The sequence below is a fragment of the Herpailurus yagouaroundi genome, unplaced genomic scaffold (assembly GCF_014898765.1).
Source record: "Herpailurus yagouaroundi ecotype Mexico unplaced genomic scaffold, PumYag 29, whole genome shotgun sequence".
Lineage (NCBI taxonomy): Eukaryota > Metazoa > Chordata > Mammalia > Carnivora > Felidae > Herpailurus > Herpailurus yagouaroundi.
In genome coordinates this window covers 83,556,592-83,582,108 of record NW_024412377.1, presented here as the reverse complement: position 1 = coordinate 83,582,108, position 25,517 = coordinate 83,556,592, and the positions used below count along the sequence as shown (strand labels likewise).

Here is a 25,517-nt window from a genome sequence, read left to right as displayed (position 1 = left end):
TAATTCTATGAAGGCTGAGAGAGGTGAGGAAGTTGGCAGAAAACAAGTTGGAAGCTAGCAGAGGTTGGTTCCTGAGGTTTGAGAATAGAAACCATCTCTATAACATAAGAGAGCAAGGTGAATCAGCAAGTGCTGTTGTAGAAGCTGCAGCAATTTACCCAGAAAATCTAGCTAAGATGATTCATGGAAGTGGCTGCACTAAACAACACATTTTCCATGTAGACGGAACAACCTTATAATGGAAGAAGATGGCATCTGGGAATTTTATAGCTAGAGAGAAGTTAGTGCCTGGCTTCAAAGCTTTCAAGGGCAGGCTGACTCCTTTATTAGGGGCTGTGCAGCTAGTGACTTTTAAGTTGAAGTCAGTGTTCATTTACTATTCTGAAAATCCTTGGGCCCTTAGGAGTTATCTTAAATCTGCTCTGTGTTCTATAAATTGAACAACAAATCCTGGATGATGGCATATCTGTTTACAACATGGTTTACTGAGTATTTTAAGTCCACTCTTCATACCTACTATGAAAAAAAATTTCTTTCAAAATATTACTGTTCAGTGACAACTCACCTGGTCATCCAAGAATACTGCTAGAGATGTCCAACAAAATTAATGTTTGCAACCCTACTAACACAACATCTGTTCTTTAGCCCTTTGATCAAGAACAAATATCAACTTTCAAGTGTTATTTTAAACATTGCATTCCTAAAGGCTATATCTGCCATAGGTAGGGAGTCCTCTGATATATCTGGGCAAAGTCATTTGGAAACCTTCTAGAAAATATTCACCATCCTGGATTCCATAAAGAACAGTTGTGATTTGTGGGAAGAGGTAAAAATATCAACAAGAACAGGAGTTTGGAAGAAGTTGATTCCAGCTCTCTTGGTTGACTTTGAGGAGCTGAAAACTTTAGTGGAGGAAGTAACTGCACGTGTGGTGGAAATAGAGAACTAGAATTAGAAGTGGAGCCTGGAGATATGACTGAATTGTTGTAATCTCATGGTAAAACTTCAATGGATGAGAAGTTGCTTCTTAAGTATAAGCAAAGAAAGTAATTTGTTTAGCTGGAATCTACTCTTGGTGAAGATTCTATGAAGATTGTTGAAATAATAGCAAAGGATTTAGATTATTACTTGATTAAGCAGCAGTAGGGTTTGAGAGGATTGACTCCAGTTAAAGGAAGATATATATACATATATACATATATATGTATATATGTATATGTGTGTGTATGTGTATATATATATATATACACGCACATATACATAACGCATACACACACACACACACATAATGTTGTCAAACAACATCATATGCTACAGAGGCAAACTTCATTGTCGTGTTCTAAGAAAGAAGACCCCACCCTTCAGCAATTATCTCCCTGGTCAGTCAGCAGCCATCAACATGGAGGTGAGACCTTCTAGCACAGAGATTATGACACACTGAAAGCTCAGATAATAGTTAGGAGGGGTACCTGGATGGCTCAGTTGGTTGAGCATCCAAGTCTTGATTTTGGCTCAGGTTGTGATCCCAAGGTCATGGAATCAAGTCCTGCATTGGGTTCTATTCTGAGCATGGAGCCTGCTTGAGATTCTCTCTCTCTTTCCCTCTGCCCCACTCCCCTGCTCTCACTCTTTCTCTCTCTAAAATAAAAATTTTTAAAATATACTGGTTAGCATTTTTAGCAACAATGTATTAAGGTATGTACATATTTTAGGCATAATGCTATTATATAATTAATAGACTACAGTGTAGTATAACTTTAATTTGCACTGGAAAACCAAAAAATTCATTTGACTCACTTTATTCTGACATTCACTTTATTGTGATAGTCTAGAACAGAACCTGCAGTACCTCTGAGGTATATGCCTATACTCAGCAACAGAAAGAAACAAGACTGATAACAACAATGAATAAATCTTAACAGTATATTTCAAAGTTTTTAAAAAGCAAAAGTTAACTTTCTAAGAATATTAAATAATATCAGCAAGAGAGTGCAAATTCCAAACATGAGAAAATATGTTTGCCAAAATAAATAACTTCCATCCTTTTTAAGAAAAAAAGTTTTTTAACATTTATTCATTTTTGAGAAACAGAGGGACAGAGCATGAGCAGGGGACGAATGGAGAAAGGAAGACACAGAATCTGAAGCAGGCTTCAGGCTCTGAGCTGTCAGCACAGAGCCCAACATGGGGCTTGAACTAATGGACCATGAGATCATGACCTGAACTGAAGTTGGATGCTTCAGGTGTCCCAGATATGCCACTCAGGCAACCCAGTAACTTCCATTCTTACAGACACTAAAAGAAGACCTTGACCTGTTACCTGACGTTATACACAAAAAATTCAAAATGTGTCATACACCTAAATGCAAATGGTAAAAACAATAAAGCTTTTAGGAGAGAACATAATAACTTCATGTCTTTGGGATGGGCAAAAACTTAAGTTGCAAAAAGTCTGAATCAGAAAAGATTAGTAAATTGGACATCACAAAATTTTTTCTTAGTGGAACCGCTGTCTCATGAGTAGGGAAAAGATGATCTGGGTTCCAGTATTTTTAAAGTACCACACCTAAGATAGAGCTTCCATTCCATGAGTGGGAGCTAAGCAGAAGGTGAGAGCCCCCGCCTCTTGACTGCATTTGCCAGAGATTTAGCCTCAGCACCAGGCAGGATGACAAATGTTGAAATCCTGCTCTTCTCAGGAAGAAAGTCTTCAGATTGGGAGGATCCGGGTCTTTGCTGCAGCCTTCTGAGATGGAGTCTCTGCCTCACTGGGAACAGTTAAGAAAGGGGCGGTTTTGGTTCAGATACCACATACTATAGCTTTTCCTACCAAATTTTCATGGGTTTTTCTGGAATAGATAATTTTTTTATTTGATGTTTGTACATGGGCCATTTCCAGAGCCCTTAAATGCATTTTATTTGTTTTTGAACTTTTCTTTGGGGGAGTGTATCTGAAGTTTTATCCAGCTGTATGCTGGAAGAAAGTATCAGGTGTGCAGTTTGGGCCAGCTTGAATCTCTCTTCATTTCTGGTCTGTTAATTTTACTTTTGACCCCAGCTCTGGTATTCTGGTTTTTTATTTGTTATATTCCACTTATCAATACTACCTGGTTAGGTTAGAGGTAGTGTGTTGAAGTCTGGGCTTTGCTGTGCATCTCTTTTTTAAAATTGACATATAAATGACATAGAACATCATTTTAGTTTCAGGTGCACAACATAATTTGATATTTGTATATACTGAGATGATTACCACAAAAAGTCTAGTTAACATCCTTTACCATACATAGTTAATTTTTTTCTTGTGATGAGAATTTTTAAGATTTACTCTCAGCAACTTACAGTATGAAGTACAATATTTTTATATATAGTCATCAATTGTACATTACAACCCCATGTCTTATTTTATAACTTGATGCTTGTGCCTCCTGAGCCCCTTCACCCATTTTGCCCATCTGGTCCCATTTCTACAATCACCAATTGTTTTCTGTATCCAGGAGCTTGTGTATTGTTTCTTTGGTTTTGGTTTAGATTCCACATAAAAGTGATATACAGTATTTGTGTGTTTCTCCATCTGAGAAAAAGATCATCCATGTTGTCACAAATGACACAATTTCACTCCTTTTTTGGCTGAATAATATTCCTGTGTGTGTGCGTGTGTGTGCGCACACATGCATGCATTTTCTTCGTCTATTAATCATTGGACACTTAAAGATTGTTTCAATGTCTTGGCTATTGTAAATAATGCTGGAATGAATATGGGACTCAATTTTTTGCTGTTGTTAGTGCTTTAATTTTCCTCAGATAAATATCCAGAAGTGGAATTGCTGGATCTTATGGTATTCCTATTTTTAATCACTGGAAGAAATTCCATACTGTTTTCCATAGTGGCAGCACCAATTTACATTCCCACCAACAGTGCATAGGGGTTCCCTTTTCTCGACACCCTCACCAATACTTGTTGTTTCTGGTCTGTTAAAACTTTTTTGATAGTGGGCATTCTAACAGGTGTGATGTTATCTGTCATTGTGATTTTGATTTGCATTTTCCTGATGATTACTGATGTTGAGCATCTTTTCACATATTTCTTAGCAATCTGTTTGTTTTTGGAAAACTATTCAGATTTTCTGTTTTTCAACGAAAAATTTTCTGCTATTGAGTTGTGTGAGTTTTAAAATATTGTGGATATTAGCCCCTTATCAGATATGTAATATGCAAATATTATCAACCATTGAGTAGGTTGCATTTTCATTTTGATGGTTTCCTTTGCTTTGCAGAAGCTTTTTAGTTTGATGTAGTCTCACTTGTTTATTTTTTACTTTGTTGCCTTTACTTCTGGTGCCAAATTTAAAAAATCATTACAAAGACATGTCAAGGAACTGACCACCTGTATTTTCTATTAGACGTTTTATGGTTTGGGTCTTACATAAGGCTTTAATCCATTTTGAGTTGATTCTTGTTTACAGTATAAGGAGTCCAGTTTTGCTCTGGCATGTGACTGTCCAGTTTTCCTATCACCATTTATTGAAGAGACTATTTCCCATTGTATATTGTTGGCTTCTTTGTTATAAACTAATTAGGCACATAAGCACGGGTTTCTTTCTGTCCTCTCTAATCTGTTCTATTGGTTTTTGTGTCGCTTCTATTGCCAATACCATACCGTTTGCTGTTGTTGTTGTTTGGGGGGTGGGGGGGAAGTGCATGTGCACATTTCAGTGGGTGAGGGGGAAAGGGAGAGAATCTTTAGCAGGCTCTATGCCCAGCACGGAGCCCAGTGCAGGGCTGGATCTCACAACCCTGAGTTTAAGACCTGAGCCAAAATCAAGAGTTGGACACTTAACTGATTAAGCCACCCAAGTATCCCAATACCATACTGTTTTGATAACTATAGCTTTGTGATAGAATTTGAAATGAGGAAATATACCTCTAGGTTTGTTCTTTCTCAAGATTGCTTTTGATATTCAGGGTATTTTATAGTTCTATTCAAATTATTCATTTTTTTATGAAAATAATCATCAGTACTTTGATAAGGATTACATTGATTCCGTAGCTTGCTGTGGGTGTTACGGACATTTTAACAATGTTGTTTCTTCCAATCCATTAGCACAAAATATCTTTTCATTTATTTGTGTCTTTTATTTTATTAATGGCTTAGAGTTCTGAGTGCACAGATCTTGTAGTTCTCTGGCTAAATTTATTTTTAGGTATTTTACTATTTTTGATGGGATCAAAAATGGGTTTATTTTCTTAATTTCTCTTTCTGATAGTAATTATTGTATAAAAATTAAACAGATTTTTGCATATTGATTTTGTATCCTGCAACTTTACTGAATTTGTTGATTAATTCAAAAAGTTTTTTGGTAGTCTTTAGGATTTTTTTGTATATAACATTATGTCATCTGCAGATAGTGATAGTTTTACTTCCTTTCTGATTTGAATGGCTTTTTTTTTTCCCTTGCCTAATTTCTGTAGTTAGGACTTCCAATTCTATGCTAAATAAAAGTGGCAGGAATTGCATCATTGTCATATTCCTGATTTCGGAAGAAGAGCTTTGAGCTTTTCACCATTGAGTATGATGTTTGTGGTGGGCTTGTCATATATGGCCTTTGTTATGTTGAGGTAAATTCCCTCAGATTTTATCACAAATTGATGTTGAATTTTGTCAAATGCTTTTTTCTGTAACTATTTAAATCATGATTTTTATGCTTTATTTTGTTAATGTGGTATATCACATTGATTTATTTGCAGATGTTAAACCTTCCTTGCATCCCTGGAATAAACCCCACTGGATCATGGTGTATGATCCTGCTAATGTATTGTTGAATTCAGTTTGCTAATATTTTATTGACATTTTTTGCTACTATGCTCATCAGAGAATTTAGATTGTAATTTTTTGTGGCATCCTTCTCTGATTATGGTATCAGGGTAATACTGGCCTTATAAAATGAATTTGGAAGTGTTTCCTCTTCTATTTTTTTGGAAGAGCTTGAGAAGGATTGTTAATAATTATTCTTTGAAGGATTATAGAATTCACCAGGTAGTCAGTCTGGTCCTGGACTTTGTTTATTGGAAGGTTTTTGATTATTGAGTCAATCACCTTACTAGTAATTGGTCTGTTCCCATTTTCTATTTCTTTGTGAATCATCCTTAGTAATTTTTTGTTCTTGTTTTGTTTTTTTAAGACATTTATCCATTTCTTTTAGATTGCCAAATCTTTTCATGAGGTATTTTTCATAGTAGTCTCTTACGAGATCCTTTGTATTTGCGTGATGTCTGTTTTAATGTCTCCTTTTTCATTTCTGATGTGTTTATTGACTCCTCTCTTTTTCTTTTCTTTTTTTTTTTTTTTTAATGTTGATTCATTTTTGAGAGAGACAGACAGAGTGTGAGGGGGGTAGGGGCAGAGAGAGAGAGGAAGACATAATCCAAAGCAAGAGTCCTCTCTTTTTCTTTTCTGTGATCCAGGAACACAACTCACCCCACCCACCTCCAAAGTCAGGCAATGAAAGAGCATCCCTTTGGTGGCAGTCATAAAAATTGGGGCACCAAACAGGTGTAAAAGTTCCCCTCTGGGAGATAGTATGCAAAGGGAGAGTGTGTAGATGGCATACATTGGCTAGAGCAAGGCTGAGGATTTGTAAAGGTGAGGGACCCATGGAAAGAAAACAAAAAGGTGCCCACAGATTGGAGAGAAACATGGTGCGGTGTAATGATGGTGCCCACTTTGGGGATGGGGGAATGCCTATGCTTTTGAACAACTCACAAGTACAATGCATTGCGCTGTATTTTTATTAACAAATGAGATTCTTTACCATAAAGTCTGATCAGGATCAGCTGCTTCTGAACCGTGTGGAGCAGGTTAAGTGTTGAGTGTGTGAGTCTGTTAAGACTCTTTTCTCAAATCACTGTAGACTTGTGGGTCTTGTATATGCAAGCCCGTTGTTTTTCAAAGCCAGATGTTTTGGCTCATCTCTTAGCTGCAGGTCTTAAAAGTTGAAGTGCCCTATTTGAGGTTCAAACCCTTCACTCCTTAGGAAGAAGCTGTGGTTTTTGAGTTCCTTCTTGACTGTGTGTTATCAAGCCGGGGGTAGGTTTTATGGTGAGTATGTGTTTCAGTCTTTCCTACCCACTTTGATGTGGTGTTTTTCTCATTTGCCTGATGTGTAGTTGTTTCTTAGTTAGTTTTAGGGTTTTATTCCAAAGGAAATTGTTCCATATGTAGCTGTAGATTCAGTGTGTCATGGGAGGAGGTGAGTTCAGGATCTTTTTACATGGCCATCTTGACTAGAACCTCACTGTGCATTTTCATTTAAAATCTGAGTCAGTTTTTTCATATTTCTATAACTCATTTTCTTATCTCAAGTGGGAGTCTCAATAAAATTCTAAACAGGGGCTTAGAAAGAATTTAATTGGCTATTTTATATATATTGTCTTGCAAAAAGCCTGGTTTACTGTAGCTGCTTGATAAGTGGCAGTAAGTATTAAGTCCTGGCTCTTTATCTGTAGCCCATCTCTACTTCCACTTCTCAACATGGTTACCCTCATAAAGGATATTCAGTGCCTAAATTCCAATTTGTGGTGGATAGACTGCAGAGTGACTCCCATCCATCAAACTCACTTTCTGGTATTCATGCTGTTGTGTGTTCCCTTCCCCCAAGCATGGGCAGGAAGAGTGTTTTGCTTTTGACCATTAGAATTTGTTAAAGGTGATAGAATGTGCATAGTTGCATGTGTTTGATTACATTACATAGAGTTGTAACATTGATATTTTTTTTAATGTTTATTTTTGAGAGAGAGAGAAAGAGAGAATGAGAATGAGCAAGGGAGGGGCAGAGCAAGGGGGAGACACAGAATCTGAAGCAGGCTCCAGGCTGAGCTGTCAGCACAGAGCCCAACATGGGGCTTGAGCCCACAAACCACAAGATCATGACCTGAGGTGAAGTCAGATGCTTAACCAACTTAGCCACCTAGGTGCCCCAATAGCATTCATCTTTCAAGGAGATTCTTTTCCCCTTGCTGACTCTGAGGAAGAAGGAGGCCATTATGGGAAGACACACATGGCAAGTAACTGAGGTCCTTAGTCTGATAGTCTGCAGGCTAATGAATGTTGTCAACAACCATGTGAGCTTTGAAGTGGATCCTTCCCCAATTGAGCCTCAGATGAGACCACAACCCTGGCTTATACTTTCATTGCAACTGTGTTATATCCTAAACCATGCTCAGGCACAAAAGAGTTGACACAAGAGATTGTGAGATAATGTATATTATTTTAAGCTGCCAAATTATGTCAGTAATTTTGTACAGTAATTGGTAAGTAATACAGGTCTTTTTTTCTATTTTTTTTAACTTAAAAAAATTTTTAATGTTTATTTTTGAGAGAGAGTGTGAGTGGGGGAGGGGCAGAGAGAAAGGGAGACAGAATCCGGAGCAGCCTCCAGGCTCTGAGCAAGCTGTCAGCACAGAGCCTGACGTGGGGCTTGAACTCACAAACTGCGAGATCATGACCTGAGCTGAAGTCAGACACGTAACCAACTGAGCCACCCAAGTGCCCCATAATACAGGTCTTTATGTGTTCAAGTAATTATAATATTTTGAAAGGAAAAGTGTTTTTATAAGGTTTTGAATTCTGTAAATTCTTGACAAACAAGTGTTTATTGCTTTACTGGTGGTGCTATTGAAAACATTTCTCAAAGGCAAACCAAATAGTTTTGTCATTGTGTGGAATAATAACTGATGCTGGATGTATTGGTCTCATGGTTCCCAATAAAAATTAAGAGCTTTCAGGCATCTTGTTAGGCATTTTGCAATGGAATTTCTACATATAGCAGTTCTGGGGAAGTGTGTGTGTTAAAAAACATGTAACATAAAACCTACCATCTTAACCTTTTTTAAGTATATAGTTGAATAGTGTTAAGTATATTCACAATGTTGTGAAACAGAGCTCCAGAACTTTTCCATCTTGTAAAACTGAAACTCTGTACTCATTAAACGTCTCTTCTTTTCCCTAGCCCCAAGTAACTACCATTCTACCTTCTGTCTCTATAAATTTGACTACTTTAGCTACCCTATATAAGTGGAATCATACAGTATATGTCTTTTTCTGTCTTATTTCACTTAGCATAATGTCCTCAATATTCATCCCTGTTGTAGTATGTGACCAGATCTCTTTCCTTTAGAAGTCTGAATACAGCTTTTTTTGTGTTTTTAATTATGAAATATTTCAAGCATAATGAAAAGCATTCAAAAATCTTAGAGTTTTTATAATAAGAAATGCTAATTAAAAATTACCAGAAGCTCTCTCTGACTCAGGAATATGTGAACTGGGGTAATAGAACACTTTGGGTAAGCACCTACTGGTAGACAAAATAAGCGATTTACTTTTCACATTTCTTGGTAGATAGTTCTATAGAGTATTTGGTAGCGATGACAAAAATGTAAAATACTTGAAATATAGATTATTATCTATATTTTATTAAAAATTCATACTTTTCACATAGTAACCGGTAAACTAGATACATCTTTATAATTACATAAAAATACAGTTAAACAGAACACAGAAGGAAGATAATATTTTTGCAATAAGCGTATTGGGACTAATAAAGTATTAGGCTTAATTGCTGCTGTTAAGTTACACAAATGCAAAATAAACATGAGAAAGAATAACTTTTTAAATACCATTCTTTTCATATTTTAAGAAACATGTTGAGTATAAAGTCAAAATAATCTGATAAACCAATGTCTTGTCATTTAATATTCCCAATTATAAATTTCCTTCCACTGGCTACAGTAATCTCACTGAGCAAATATAGAAGAGAATTCATCTGTAAACTCTTCTGTTTTTCACATTTTTCTCCTTCCTCCTCATCTCCTTCTCCCCTTACTATTCTTATTACCCTTTAAATGGAGCCATTAAGAAATTTTTTCTAGAGGAAATAAGTCACTTCTTAGCATTACCATAGAAATGTACAGATTCAGTAAAAAAAAAAAAGAAAAAAAAAGAAAAAAGTGTTAAAAGATGATTTTTAAATATATTAGAAGACAAAGAACCCAAATATGAAATATTTTACTTTATAAGATTATTTAGTTTATTGGTTCAGTTTATTTTTATTTTGACTTTCTTTTTTAGTGTCTATTCTAATAAAATATAGTGTGCAGATTTACACAAACCATCATGAAGCTAAAGAAAGAAAATTGTTGTCTTCAGTTGATTGTTACAGTGTTACTATAGGTAAGATTAGTGTTCATAGGTAAGATTAGGTGCAAAGTTCAATTCTCATGAATATTTCTTACCATTTTTAAATTGTCTGTATAGAAGTTTTAGAAATTATTCCAACATTGTCTTAAAACATTTAGTTCATGATTATACTAACCAACAAAGTACATTTTATAGAAATAAAATGTGTTACTTGGTAGACAGCTGGCTACATGGCCATTTATATGTTTTTATGTAGGAAATAATGCAAGAGATTTTCTAAGGTGGCCTCCTCTGCATTCTAAGATTTTACTTTTTAAAAAATGCATAAGTACTTTCCTTTGGAAATTATCTAGCCTACACATATTTTATAAAAATCACAGAATGTGGGAACATGGACAATCTGAGAACATCAGAAACATAATGTTCGATGTCATATGGTCTAAAATAGATAAGGCTTCTCCCAGATGTCCTGTAGATTGCTCAACAATCTAATTGTCTTCTTTTAATGACATTCAAACAACTGTTGGAATTATTTACTAATTAATGTATTAATTACCCACTAGATAGATAACTCTGGAGCAGGTATCTGGGAAAACTATGGAACCCCTTAAAGAGGGAGACTTCATATGACAAACCCTTTGAGGTCTTTATAATCGAATACCATGCACTAATAGGAAGGGTATAGTAATTATAACTTGATGTGAGGGCTCTAGAACACATTCCAGTGTGTGTGTGTGTGTGTGTGTGTGTGTGTGTGTGTGTGTGTGTGTGAGAGAGTGTGTGAGTGTAATAGAAATAAGAGAAGTAACAGAAACTATGGGATTGCTTGAATGAGTTTTAAATGTTATTTGGGGAGAAAGATGGTTTCCACTTGGGGAAAATGGTAAGTGTGTGGCTTGAACCAAGAGGATAACAGGCAGTTGCCTGAACATGGAGACATTGGGTATAGGATCTGAAAGCATATGATTGAAAGTTTAAATATGATGTTTGAAAAACCATTATAGGCAGAGATAGGACTAAAGTTATATATTAGGAGAATGTTTTGCTGGTTAAGATAAACTGCCTGAGGAAGTGGCTTTGGAAAAGGAGGCTGGTACATTGGTGGGTTTTAAAAGTCGCTAAGACCTGGACTTGGGCTACAGCTATAAAACTAAATTGAAATTTTCAGACAACCCTCAAGGGGCTATGTTACTCCATTCAACTTAACATCCAAATGCTGTATTTAAAAATCCTTAGGGAAAAGATTTCCAAACATTTTGTCTGTTGTCATAGATACTTCAAGACTGAAAGAAGAAAAAAAATATAATTCAAAGGGAACACGAGATGGCAGCAGTTATATAAAGAGAACAACTGAGGAAAGAAAAACATTTGAAATTATTTTTAAAGTAAAAAATGTGTAGCACTTTATTCTTTATGTGGTGTATTCCTTTTCATTTCAGAGATTACTCAGTTATTGGTTTCATGCTTCACAGCATATCTGAGGTTCATTCTGACTGTAGTAAAAATCCTACTCCATTACATGTGATTATTTCCTAAAATAAAGCTGTTGCTGTTTTCTGCAGATTATGGTTCCTCTGTGTTATCTGAGACAGAAGAGTTCTGGATGGTGCAAAATTGTTTTAAATGTTCCAGCATTGCTTTTTCTTCCTCTTCTAGTCTTTCATTCTTTCTCATTTCCCACCTAAAAGAAAAATCACATTTTAGTATTTTTGTAACTTCCAAACTATAGTCAACACTCAGTTATTCAAGGCTTGAATACTCTATCACTGGTTTACTGAGGCATCTGTCTTCTACTGACTGCCTCTCCAGCACCAAAGCTCACTGTCACTGCTCTTGCAGATTGGGCAGAGAATGGGAGACAAAAGTGGAGTCAAACCAGTTCTACTCCAAGGTAAAGTTTTAAAATACTAAGTGAGTTTTCTGAATATGTTAATTTAAAAAATGTATATGCTTTACTAGGATATACGTGCATATAAATAAAACCTAGAATTCGCAATTAATAAGTAAATATTTTCCATAGTATTTTTCCCCACTGATCAGCATATCAGTGGCTTTAAGCTGCAGAGAGATTCTCCAGGAAGACTTCAGCAGCAAGAATATTTAGCTAAATTGAATATACTGTATATTAAAGGCAGGTCAGTCTATTCCTAGAAATAATAGAAGATTTGAAGTAATCAAGTTAAAATGATCCAAGAAAAGCAGCAAATTGTTAGGAAAATTCAATGGGGATTTGGCTAAAGAAGAGAGATTAAAGACTCTAATTTTGGGTGATTGACAGATACAGAACAAAATGGTAGAATATGAAAATGTATATGAATATAACCTTTAAAGTAACTAGCACAATAACCCAAGTCCAGTTAATTCCTCCTTCTCCTTTCTCTTTCATATATGCCACTTCCCCAGGACTGGCCAGGGCACATTTAACCTAGCAATCCAACAATGAATCCTCTGCATATATTTTCTTTCTCTTTTCCTCACTCCTATTTCTACCAATCCCTAGGCCATCCACTATGGCATGCTGTCATAAATGGATTTTAAATCCAATGTTTTAATCCTAAAACACCCTAGAAGATATATATCCTAAAAGACTCTCTGCTATAAGGGAATAGAATTTCTAACAAGCAAGTACCTGTTCACTGAATGTCTTCCAGAAGCCCACTGTTTTATTATAGTCAGAACTCCTGGATAAGAGTTTGTCATACATGAAGAAAATATATTGAGTTTGGAATGGGATCATTCTGGTTTTCTTCAATGAAAAGAAAGCAAGGATATTTCATTTTCCATAGAAACCTCCTACTGGGATCCTTGTTTTCTTTCATATGGGTTTTCTTGGAGTGTTGGGTTCAATATGCCCTGACCAGTCCTGGGAGGTGGTTTATTATAAAGCAAGAAGGAAGAGTGGAGAGAAAGATGGAATTATCTGAGAGATTAGACATGGGTTTAATTTACATATCTTCATCATTGTCTGCCTGGGATTCTCCTTATATCTAGCCCCAACCTTCGGTGGATCTAAAAACTTATTATTTATGGTTGTCTTAATTTCTCTATACATTCCCATATGGTCAGAGTTAGGTCATTGGTCATATAGGTTTTAATAACAACTTGAAGGATAAAAAGATTTTTCACTGCTACACTGTTCAGTCATGTGACAAGGGGCAGTTCTCCTTAGGTCAGTAATTAGAATTTTAAAGTTTAGCCTACAAGGTACTTTCTACTATTTTCATGGAGTTTTAAAGATAAAAACTGTCATTACTCATTTTATACAGGTGAAGTTGGTTATCATTAACTTTCATATTAAGTTGAACTGCTTCCAAGAAGGAATATATTAATAACAGAAAATACTTAAGTAGCACTATGTCTTAGGCATTGTTTTAAACATATGACATATCACTCTTTAAATCTGTACTAGAAAATGTTGTTCCCATTGTACAGAGGGGTAAACTGAAATATACTGTTAATGTCACTTGTCCAGGTATCTTCGGATTGAAATCAAGGAGTCAGGCTCTAGAGTTTAGACTTACAAATGAGGCACTCAGCATAATTTTAAAACCATTTTACAGGTATCATTCATTAATGTTAAAAATAGTTTGAACATTTTATTTCCTGAAAAATGTTGACCAAATTGGACTAGATATTTAAAAAAAGAAAAAAAGAACTCTCTAAAATTAATGTAAATAATTTAAAGAAATCCAAACATGAAAAATTAGGTTTGCCTTTTTTATTCCATGGAAAAGGTGCTAATATGGTACTGAGTAAATGAATTATTTTATGACTGTCAACAGAACAAAATATGTAATATGTACATAAATATTTTGATCATTGTCTCTACTTGTGAAAATTGAAAGCACGATCTCTGCTTCATTTAAATATCTGTATAATTAATGTAATATAAATGAATTGTATACATAATAGAATCCAAGATAAGGATTTTTGAAGCTTCATGAGAATTGTAGGCACCTAACAGTATAATTGAGCTGTTAGTAATTAATGATCGTAGCAACATAATTTATCTATCACAGCCTTTTTATATTTGCCTGGTGCTTATTAAGAAGAAATCATTTCATGTGAGAATAAGAAATTTTGACAGAGATAGGAGAAAAAATAATATTCAAACTACATTTTCTCTAATAATTTCACCTTAATTGAATAAAGCATTAGAGATTTGAAATGTATGTTTATTTATCTCAAGTATTATTTTATTTCAAATCTATAAGTTTCTTTTTTGAAGTATGATTGGCATATTAGTTTCAGGTATACAATATATTGATTTCATATTTATATACATTACAAAATCATCAGGCTGAGTCTAGTTACCACCTATTACCATACAATATTGTTATTACAATATTGTTGACTATATTCCCTCTGCTGCACAATACATCCCCATGGCTTATTTATTTTATAACTGGAAGATTGCACCTCTTAATCTCTTTCAATTATTTCACCAGTTATTTTACCAGGTGGAAAGCCTGCACCCGCCTCCCCCCTGACAACCATCAGTTTGTTCTCTATATTATGAGTCTGTTTCTGTTTTGTTCATTTGTTTTGCTTTTCATATTCCACAGATAAGTGAAACCATATGATATTTGCCTTTCTCTGACTTACTTCACTTAGCATAATACCTCTAGGTCTATCCATCTTGTCGCAAATGGAAAGATTTTGTTTTTTTAATGGCTGAGTGATGTTCCATTGTGTATGTACATACCACATCTTTATCCATTTGATCTATCTCTGAACACTTAGGTTGCTTCCATATCTTGGCTGTTGTAAATAATACTGTAGTAAACATGGGGGTGCATAATTTTCAGGTTAGTGTTTTCATTTTTTTCCAGATAATACCCAGAAGTGGAATTGATGATAGATCATATAGTAGTTATATTTTCAATTTTTTTTTAATGTTTATTTATTTTGAGGAAGAGAAATAGTGTTAGCAGGGAAAGGGCAGAGAGAGGGGGAGACACAGGCTCCAGGCTCTGAGCTGTCAGCACAGGGCCTGATGCAGGGCTCGAATTCACGAACTGTGAGATCATGACCTGTGCCGATGTCGGACACTTAACCAACTGAGCCACCCAGGCGCCCCTCTATTTTCAATATTTTAAGGAACCTCTCTACTACTTTTCATAGTGACCACACCACTTTACATTCCCACCAACATTGCAAGAGGATTCTCTTTTCAACACATCCTTGTCAACATTTGGTATTTCTGGTCTTTTTGATAGTAGCCATTTTGACAGGTGTGAGGTGACATCTCATTGTCGTTTTGACTTGGATTTCTCTGATGATAGTGATGTTGAGTATCTTTTCATATGTCTGTTGACCATCTGTATGTGTTTGGAAAAATATCTATTCAGGTCCTCTTCACATTTCTTAATCAAAGAGTTTTGTTTTTTTTATAGTGAGTTTTGAGGGTTTTTTTTTAATGTTTTGGATATTCCTTATTGGAGATACTATTTTCAAATATCTTCTCCCATTCAGCAGATTGCATTCTTGCTCTGTTGGTTTTAGTTTGATGTAGTGCCATTTAAAAATTTTTGTTTTTGCTGTCCTTGTCTGAAGAGACTGATCCAAAAAAAAAAAAAAAATTGCTAAGACAGATGTCAGAGAGCTTGCTGCCTATGTTTTCTTCTAGTTTTATGGTTTCATGTCTTACACTTAAGTCTTTTATCCATTTTGGGTTTATTTTTATATATGATGTTAGACACTGGTCCAGTTTCATTGATTTGCTTGTAGTTGTCCCATTTTCCCACCACCATTTGTTGAAGAGACTCTCCTTTCCCCGCTGTATTCTTGTCTCCTTTGTCATAGACTAATTGACCATATAAGCATGGGTTAATTTCTGGTATGTCTATTCTTTTCCATTGATTTTTGTGTCTCTTTTTTTGCCAGTAGTATACTGTTTTGATTACTATAGCTTTGTAGTATACTTTGAATTAAGGAGCATGGTATCTACAGATTCATTCTTCTTTCTCAACATTGTTTTTGCTACGTAGAGTGTTTTGTGGTTACATAAAAATTTTAAGATTATTCTTGTTCCGTGAAAAATGCCATTGGTATTTTAATAGAGATTCCCTTGAATCTGTAGATTGCTTTGGGTAGTGTGGACATTTTAACAATAATCTCCTTCCAATCCATAAGCATGATATATTTTTCCATTTATTTATGTTCTTTTCAGTTTCTTTCATCACTGTCTTATAGTTTTCAGAGTACAGGTCTTTCGCCTCTTTGTTTAAATTTATTCCTAGGTATTTTATTCTTTTTGATGCAGTTGTAAATGGGATTGATTTCTTCTCTATAGTTTGTTATACGTGTATAGAAACACAAGAGATTTCTGTGTGTTTTTTATCCTGCAACTTTACTGAATCCATTTGTTAATTCTAATAATTCTAGTAGTTAATTCTAAGAGTCTTTCCAACTTTTTTATATAGAGCATTAAATCATCTGCCAATAGTGCCAGTTTTACTTCTTCCTTTTCAATTTTTATGCCTTTCATTTTTGTTTCTTGCCTAAATTCTATGGCTAGGACCTCCAATACTATGTTGAATTAAAGTGACATCCTTGTCTTTTTCCTGTTCTTAGAGGAAAATTTTTCAACTTTCCAACATTGAGTATTATGTTAGCCTTGAGTTTACCACATACGGCCTTTATTATGTTGAGGTATATTCCCTCTATACCCACTTTGTTGAAGGTTCTTATCATATGGGTGTTGAGTTTTGTTAAATGCTCTTTCTGCAGCTATTAAGATGATATGATTTTTATCTTGCATTTTATTAATATTTTTATATTGATTGATTCACTAATGTTAAACCATCCTCACATCCCTGGAATAAATTTCATTGGATCACGGTGTATGATCCTTTTAATGTATTGCTGAATTCGGTGTGATAATATTTTGTTGAGGATTTTTTCATCTATGTTCATTGGGGATATTGGCCTTTTTTTGTAAGTCTCTTTGTCTTGTTTGGTATTGGGGTAGTGCTGGTCTTATAAAATTAGTTTGAAAGTATTCTTTTCAATTTTTTGCAATAATTTGAAAAGGATAGGTATTAACTCGTGTTTTTTTTTTTTTTTTATTTAATTAATGTATTTACATCCAAGTTAGTTAGCATAATGAATTCAGGAGTAGATTCCATTGATTCATCCCCTATGTGTAACACCCAGTGCTCATCCCAACAAGTGTCTTCCTTAATGCCCCTTACCCATTTAGACCAAACCTCTATCCCCAATCCCTCCAGTAACCCTCAGTTTGTCTCTGTATTTAAGAGTCTCTTATGTTTTGTCCCCCTCCTTGTTTTTATATTATTTTTGTCTGCCTTCCCTTATGTTCATCTTATTAACTCTAAATTTTTGGTAAAATTCACAGGTGAAGCCCTGTGATCCTGGACTTTTATTTGTTGGGATTTTTTTTTGAATACTAATTCAATTTTATTGTTAGTAATTAGTTTACTTAGGTTTTCTATTTTTTTTTAATTTTTTTTTTTAACATTTATTTATTTTTGAGACAGAGAGAGACAGAGCATGAACGGGGAAGGGGCAGAGAGAGAGGGAGACACAGAATCGGAAGCAGGGGGCTCGAACTCACAGACCGTGAGATCGTGACCTGAGCCGAAGTCAGACGCTCAACCGACTGAGCCACCCAGGCGCCCCATATTTTTTATCATGATTCAATCTTAGAAGATTGTACATGTCTGGGAATTTATCCATTTCTTCTAGGTTGTCCAGTTAGTTGGTGTATAATTATTCACAGTAGTATAATGATCATTCATATTTCTGTGGTATATGCTGTAATTTCTCTTTCGTTTCTGATTTTATTTGGGACCTCTTTTTTTTCTTGAGGAGTCTGGAAAAGTTTATCAGTTTTATCTTTTCAAAGAATCAGCTCTTAGTTTCATTGATCTTTTCTTTTTTCTGCATTTAATTTATTGCCTCTCTGAACTTTACTGCTTCACTCCTTCTGCTAATTTTGGTCTTTGTTTGCTTTTATTTTTCTATATTCCTTTAGGTATAAAGTTAGGTTGTTTGAGATTTTTCTTGTCTTTTGGAGTAAGCTTATATCTCTGTGAACTTCCCTCTTAGAACTGCTTTTGCTATATCCCTTAGATTTTGGAACAATGTGCTTCCACTTGATTTGTCTCAAAGTATTTTTACATTTCCCCTTATCTTCATTAACCAATTGATTGTTTAATAGCTTGTTGTTTAGTCTTTACATGTTTTTGGTTTTTTCCAATTTTCTTTTTGTAATTGATTTCTAATTTTATCCCATTGTGGTCTGAAAAGCAGCTTGATATGATTTCAATCTTGTTATATTTATTGAGACTTTTTTTAGGGCCTAACATGTGGTCCACTCTGGAAATTGTTGCATTTTGAAATGTGTACGTGAAAAGAATGTGTATTCTGCTGTTTTGGGATGGAATATTATATTCCATCTGTTGTACTGTATCATTTAAGGCCAATGTTTCCTTGCTTATTTTCTGTCTGGATGATCTATCCAATAATGTAAGGTAGTGTTAAACTCACCCCTACTATTGTATTACTATCAATTTCTCTTTTTATGTCTCTTAATATTTGCTTTACATATTTAGGTGCTCTATTTTGAGAGTAGAGATATTTACAATTGTTATATCTTCTTGTTGGATTGATCCTTTTGTCATTAGATAATGTACTTCTCTCTCTCTTTTGTTGCAGTGTTTTAAACTCTATTATAATTATTGCTAACCAGCTTTCTTTTTGTTTGTATTTGCATGAAATATCTTTTTCCATCTCTTAACTTTCAGTCTGTGTGTATATTTAGATCTGAAGTGAATCTCTTATAGGCATCATTTAGATTTGGTCTTTTGTTTTTTGTGTTTTTTTTATTTTGGCGTTGTTGTTGTTATTTTGTTTTATCCTTTCAGCCATCCTATGACTTCTGATTGGAGAATTTAGTCCATTTACATTTAAAGTAATTATTGATAGATATATACTTATTCAATTTGTTAATTTTTTCTGGCTATTTTTGTAGTTCCTTTTTGTTCCTTCTCTTGCAGTTTGATGCTTTTTTTTAGTATAATGCTTAGATTCCTTTTGCTATACCTCTTTGTGTATCTATTGTAGGTTTCTGGTTTGTGTTTATCATGAAATTGATATATGATAGCATATATATATATATACATATATATGGCAACCTAGTTTAAGTTGACAGTCACTCAAGTTCATTTACATTCTAAAAGCACATTTTTACTGACCCCCCTTTTTTTGACATCATATTTTACATCTTTTTATTTTGTATATCCCTTACCTAATTATTATAGTTATCGTTGGTTTTAGTAATTTTGTGGGTTTTTTTTTAAGTTTACTTATTTATTTTGAGGATGGGAAAGGGGCAGAGAGATAGGGACAGAGAGAACCCAAGCAGGATCCACACTGTCACTGCAGAGCCTGACTCACGGCTCAAACCCATGAACCGTAAACCATGAACCATGAGATGATGACCTGAACCAAAATCATGAGTCAGATGCTCAACCAGCTGAGCCACCCAGGTGCCCCAGTACTTTTGTTTTTAAACTTTGTATGAGCTTCATAAGTGAATGGTTCAGTACATTTATTACATAATTGCCTTCTTTTACTTTCATATATTTTCTTATTTTTAGTTGTGACCTTTTCTGCTTTAATTTAGCATTTCTTGTAAGGCTGTTTTAGTGGTGATGAAATCCTTTACCTTTTGCTTGTCTGGAATACTCTTTCATTTTCCTTCAAGTTTAAACTTTGCCAGGTAGAATATTCTTGGTTTTAAGTTTTTTCCTTTCAGCACTTTGAAGATATCATGCCACTCCTTTCTGGCTTGCAGAGCTTTTGCTGAAAAATCAGGGGGTAGCCTATGTGAGCTCCCTTCTATATAACTAGTTGTTTTTCTCTCTTACTGGTTTTAAGATTCCCTCTTATCTTTAATTTTTGACATTTTAATTATGCGTCTTGAAGTTGCTCTCTTTGGGTTAATCTAGTTTGGAACTCCATGTTAGCTGGACCTAGGTATCTGTTTTTTTCCACAAGTTAGAGAAGTTTTCAGACATTAATTCTTCAAGTAAGTTTTTTGCCCCTTTCTCTTTTTCTTCTGGGATTCCTATAATGTCAATGTTAGTAAGCTTGATGTTGTCCCTGATAGCCCTCAAAACTCTTGTTTTTTCAAATACTTTTTTTTTTCTTTTTGCTGATTTTCTTAATTCTGAGTGGGTAGTTTCTACTATCTGTTGCCAGGTCACTGATCTGCTTTTCTGTATCTGATTTGCTGTTGATTCCCTCTAGTATATTTTTTCATTTTAGCTCTTGTATTCTTTAGCTGTGATTGGTAGTTTTTTATATTGTCTCTCTCTTTGTTGAAGTTCTCACTGTGTTCATCAGTTTCTTCTCCTGAGTTCTGTATCTATATGACTATTATTTTGAATTCTTTATCACGTCAGTTATTTACCTCCATTTCATTAAGATCTTTTTCTGAGTTTTTGTTGTTGTTGTTCTTTTTTTTGGAATACATTCCTCTGTCTCTTCATTTTGCTTGATTCTCTGTCTCTATTTCTATGTATTCAGCAAACTGGCTACCTCTCCGGTCTTGAAGGGGTTTCCTTGTGTAGGAAATGTCCTGTGGGCCCCAGAAGTACACTCTCCCTTGGCCACGAGAATCAGGTGCTCAAGGGGACATTTCCTGTGTTAGTTTGTGTGCCAGCCTGGCATGATGGTGGTGGTTGGTACTCTTCCCTTGGCCCAGCTGGCTAGGTCACTGCAGCTGGTTAGATTTCTCTCTGTGGCTCAGCTGGCTGGGGTTGCTGTAGTGTGTGGGGCTTTTCCCTTGACCACGCTGTCCTGGGCTTTAGTAGTGGGCAGGGCTCTCACATTCCGCTCCTCACCCCCTGCCACCACCAGCTGGTTGGGGCTGCTATGGTGGGTGGGGCTTTCCTAGGCCCGCCCATCCTTCTGGGGTACTACGGGTGCTGCTGCAGTTGTTGGCAGGGTTGTCAGCAGGCAGCCCTACCAACATTAGCACCTTAGAGTATGAGTAGTAGTGGCTTTGGCTGAGCATGGTAGAATATGACCACAAAAGTGGTGCTTGACAGTGTTTCCATCCCCAGTGCCTCAGCAGTTTTCCACCTGACTGGCAGATGTTCCTGGACTAACACCTATGTTCTAGGCATTTTCCAACTGGCATTTTATTGCTGGTTCCTAGGGCCAGTTAGACTGCACACAGGCCCTTTAAGAGTGGGTTCTCCATTCCCTAAAACTATGATTTTTCTGGTTATAATCCCTGTTAGTTGTCAAAACCTGGCTTTTTAGAGTGTTGTCTCTCCTGTGAAGGACCTAAGAGTTGAAATGCCTACGGGAGGCGTTCTGTGTTCTTGAGATCCCTCTCAATTATAGATCACTGCACCTGGGTTGGGCTTTTTCTTTTTTTGGTGAGAACTTGTCTCTGTCACTCTTACCCATGTCAGTGCTGCCTTTCTGTCTCTAATTTTGGAGGCTGTTTATCCATTTTCAGGTTTTTTTCTGAGGAAATTATTCCAAATGTAGTTGCATAGTTATCTGTGGGAGGAGGTGCTCTCAGGTTCTTCCTATGAAGCCATCTTGATTTTTCTCCCATCTATAAGCTCTTAAGAGTTTATCTTTAATTCTATCCTACTTTTTAGGTTTTGTTAACACAGTGTAAAAACAAGTCAATTCTATCAAATTACTATTGGAAAATAAAATAGTTTATCAGTTTGTTAAACACAACTGATTGGGAAACTTATTTAAAATGTCTATCCCGGGGGCGCCTGGGTGGCTCAGTCCGTTGAGCGTCTGACTTCGGCTCAGGTCATGAGCTCGCGGTTTGTGGGTTCGAGCCCCGCGTCAGGATCTGTGCTGACAGCTCAGAGCCTGGAGCCTGCTTCAGATTCTGTGTCTCCCCCTCTCTCTCTGCCCTCCCCCCCACTCACACTCTGTCTCTCCTTCAAAAGTAAATAAACATTAAAAAAATTTTTTAAATAAATAAATAAAATGTCTATCCCTAGTTTATATTAATATGTTTGGAATCTGTAGAGGAAGCATGTCCCTCAGGAACCAGAAAATGTTGGAACCAGTGTATTTTAATTTTCCCTTGGAAGCATTATGAAGTGAGTATATTTTTGTTTTTCCCGACTTTGGTAGCCTGCTCTCTTTCGCTATTGCTAAATTTCCTACCTGCCTACTATGGAAAAAGAACTGCAGCCTGACCCACACTCCAGCTGTTGGCAATGAATTGTTGTATTTTAGTCCCTAATAAGCAGCAAAATTCATGAGACTTCACTGATCTCTACCATAATCTTAACTGTCTCCTAGAGTGTGCTCCATCTATGAGTGGTATCTCATTGTGGTTTTGATTTGTATTTCCCTGATGATGAGTGATTGTGAGCATTTTTTCATGTGTCGGTTGGCCATCTGGATGTCTTCTTTGGAGAAGTGTCTATTCATGTCTTCTACCCATTTCTTCACTGGATTATTTGTTTTTTGGGTGTTGAGTTTGATAAGGTCTTTATAGATTTTGAATACTAACCCTTTATCTGATATGTCATTTGCAAATATCTTCTCCCATTGTGTCGGTTGCCTTTTAGTTTTCCTGATGGTTTCCTTTGCTGTGCAGAAGCTTTTTATTTTGATGAGGTCCCAGTAGTTCATTTTTGTGTTTTTCTTTTTCAAAATTGCTTTGGCTATTCAGGGTCTTTTTTGGTTCCATACAAATTTTAGGATTGTTTATTCTAGCTTTGTGAACAATGCTGGTGTTATTTTGATAGGTATTGCTCTTAGTGCATTATTGTAAAGAGTAGGTGAACTCTGAATTCATAAAGTGGTGTTATTATTTTATGAGACTACTTCTCTCAAGGGGCTTCCCCAGAGCTCTTGCCTTGATGTTCTTTCTGCCCTGGGCCTTTATATTGTTTTATCAGGTAAATTCTCTTTCTTCTAAGTACATGGGTAAAATGAAGTTGGTTAGTATTACAGTGACTCAGTTTTCATTTACACATTTCTGTGATTATGTTGTTCCCTCCTGTCTTTCATGAGGGAGGCGTTTCAATGCTAGTTCACTCATTCAGCCTAGCGTGACCATGGCTATTTTTGTTTTCCTGTAAACCCTTTGTTGTATCTTTCAAATACAGTGCATAATAATGGCATTTGATCATATTATTGGCATTTCTCCTGAAATGCTAACAAAATATTTGGATATAAAAATGTAAGTTGAAATAAGCCTCCTGATTTAATGTTATTAGTAAACATTTATGTAGTACTTTATATTTACAAATTGCTTTACAATTATTTATTAGTTAATTGTACTGTTAAACAACATTAACCATCTGGCCAAATTAATGATTTCAAATTGTCCTACCAGTCGGTAGCTGAACAGTAAAAAGTAAAGTCATATTGGATTTTATTCTAATTGAACAAACTGTTTTGTCCTTCTCTTTTCTCTTCTGCACAACATAGTGCAGACTGACTTCAAAGGGAGGTTCAAATCAGAGGGAAAAAGAGGTCTGTTTTCTTTCTCCTATTGTCCTATAAATGTTGGCGTTCCCCCAGATTCATGCCAGACCTTCTGCACTGAAGAGCAGTCTTCCTCCCATGGAAAACTCCACATCTACTCCCACATATTCAGCTCCTGTCTCCTTATCTGTAATTCATCTGTGTTCCAAACTGTAATTCAGTACCTTTAAAAACATAATTTAATGTTTTTAAAGGTACTGAATTAGGTTTTAAATTTAAAGGTACTGAATCTTCAAGCTTTCTGGATTCAACTTGTTGGTGGTCGCTTTCACTCCATCTTCAATTATATTCATAATTCATATTTATTCTAATGTATATTTTTAATTATTCAAACTAACCATTACCATCATACTGTAAAGCAGGGTCTGACTTCAAAAAGTACTGTGTGCCTATACTCGCATCTTGTCTACACAGTCAGTCACCATTAAAGGATAATTTATTCTGCAGTCACTCCAACATTCATCTCCCTGCCATCAGTCCACAGTTTAGGTGCTGTGATAATGTGATTTCTAATAAGAAATATGTATTTGGTCACCATCCCAGTTTGGAATTTCCTGTGATGAGAACTATAAAGGTGTCTTTTGTTATGTTAATGAGGTTACTTTTGAAAAACACCTAAGATTGGGGGCTGGTTAGTTAAGGAGCCAACCATGTCATTTAGACACTTGGGATTTCCATTACTACTCCCAGTCTCCAGAGAGGGCAAGGGGCTGGAGACTGAGTTCAATCTCCAGTGGCCAGTGATTTAGTCAATCATGCCTATGTAATAAAACCTCCATAAAAACCCAAAAGGACAGGGTTCAGAGAATGTCTGGGATGGTGAGCACATGGAAATTTGTGCAGAGTGGCATGCTGGGAGAGAACATGGCACCTCTGTGCCCTTCCTCATGCCTTGCCCTCCGCATCTCTTCCATCTGGCTGTTCCTGAGTTATATCCATTTATAATAAAATGGTAATCTAGTAAGTAAAATATATTTCTGAGTTCTGTGAGCTACTGTAGCAAATTACTCACATCTAAGGAGGGGTTCAATGGAAATTCCATTCTATTGCACTGTCAGTCAGAAGTACAGGTGACAACCTGCACTGGTGATCGACATCTGAAATGGAGACAGTAGAAACCAGTCTTGTAGGAATGAGGCTTTAACCTGTAAGATCTATTGCCCTCTCTAGGTAAATAGTCTCAGAATTAAGATTAATTGTAGGACACCTACCTGGTACATAGAATTGCTTGGTGATGTGGGAAAAACAGCCTCCATATATTGGAAATGTGTGCAGAATCGTCGGTGCTTAGAATTTTGTTGCCTGAACAGTACAATATTCTCCAGATATTCAGAGCCCACGCCTCACACCATGGCTATACCAAACCTGCAGTGACGGCCCGGCCTAGAGAGTTTCAAGTCTTAGTGTTGTAGCTTGGTGGTAGTACTGTTTAGCCATCATCTCTCCTCAGGGAGAAAACGGTATCTTGCTGCTTCTACCTTATGTTTTCCCATGTTTGCTGTCTACTTTTACTGTACCACTCACCTAAAATGCCTTTCCATATACCCTAAACCTGCTCATTTTTCAGACCTAGTCCACATCCTACCTCTTTCATAACATCCTTCCCAACTACCCAACCCTGATGTGATTGTCCTTCTCCTTTGAGTCTTTATGTACCTAATGTGAAGACTATTCTGGTCTGTTAACCACATATTGCTTTGTTACAATTCTTCTGTTATCTTTTGGATCTGTTATTTTATGATTACATTGCGTTTTAATTTTTCACATGTCTCTTTTTATCTATACTTGCTTTTCTTTGACAAAGACTTAT

General features: G+C 35.7%; 1 protein-coding gene and 1 long non-coding RNA gene across 4 annotated transcripts in view; one reads left to right on the top strand and one right to left on the bottom strand.

Annotated features, from left to right (window-relative positions):
- Positions 1-9,446: 9,446 nt before the first annotated feature.
- Positions 9,447-25,517, bottom strand: part of KIAA0825 (KIAA0825 ortholog) — a 391,857-nt gene continuing 375,786 nt past the window's right edge. For all 3 annotated transcript variants that reach the window (XM_040448484.1, XM_040448497.1, XM_040448491.1), the window contains one exon: positions 9,447-11,873. In XM_040448484.1, coding sequence (XP_040304418.1) covers positions 11,756-11,873 — 118 coding nt within the window. In that variant the 3' untranslated portion in view covers positions 9,447-11,755. The remainder of the gene's footprint in view (positions 11,874-25,517) is intronic.
- LOC121013084 (uncharacterized) overlaps positions 10,115-25,517 on the top strand; it is a 29,426-nt gene continuing 14,023 nt past the window's right edge. Inside the window, exons 1-2 of the long non-coding RNA XR_005782495.1 lie at positions 10,115-10,225; positions 12,032-12,083. This is a non-coding gene — a long non-coding RNA (uncharacterized LOC121013084). The remainder of the gene's footprint in view (positions 10,226-12,031; positions 12,084-25,517) is intronic.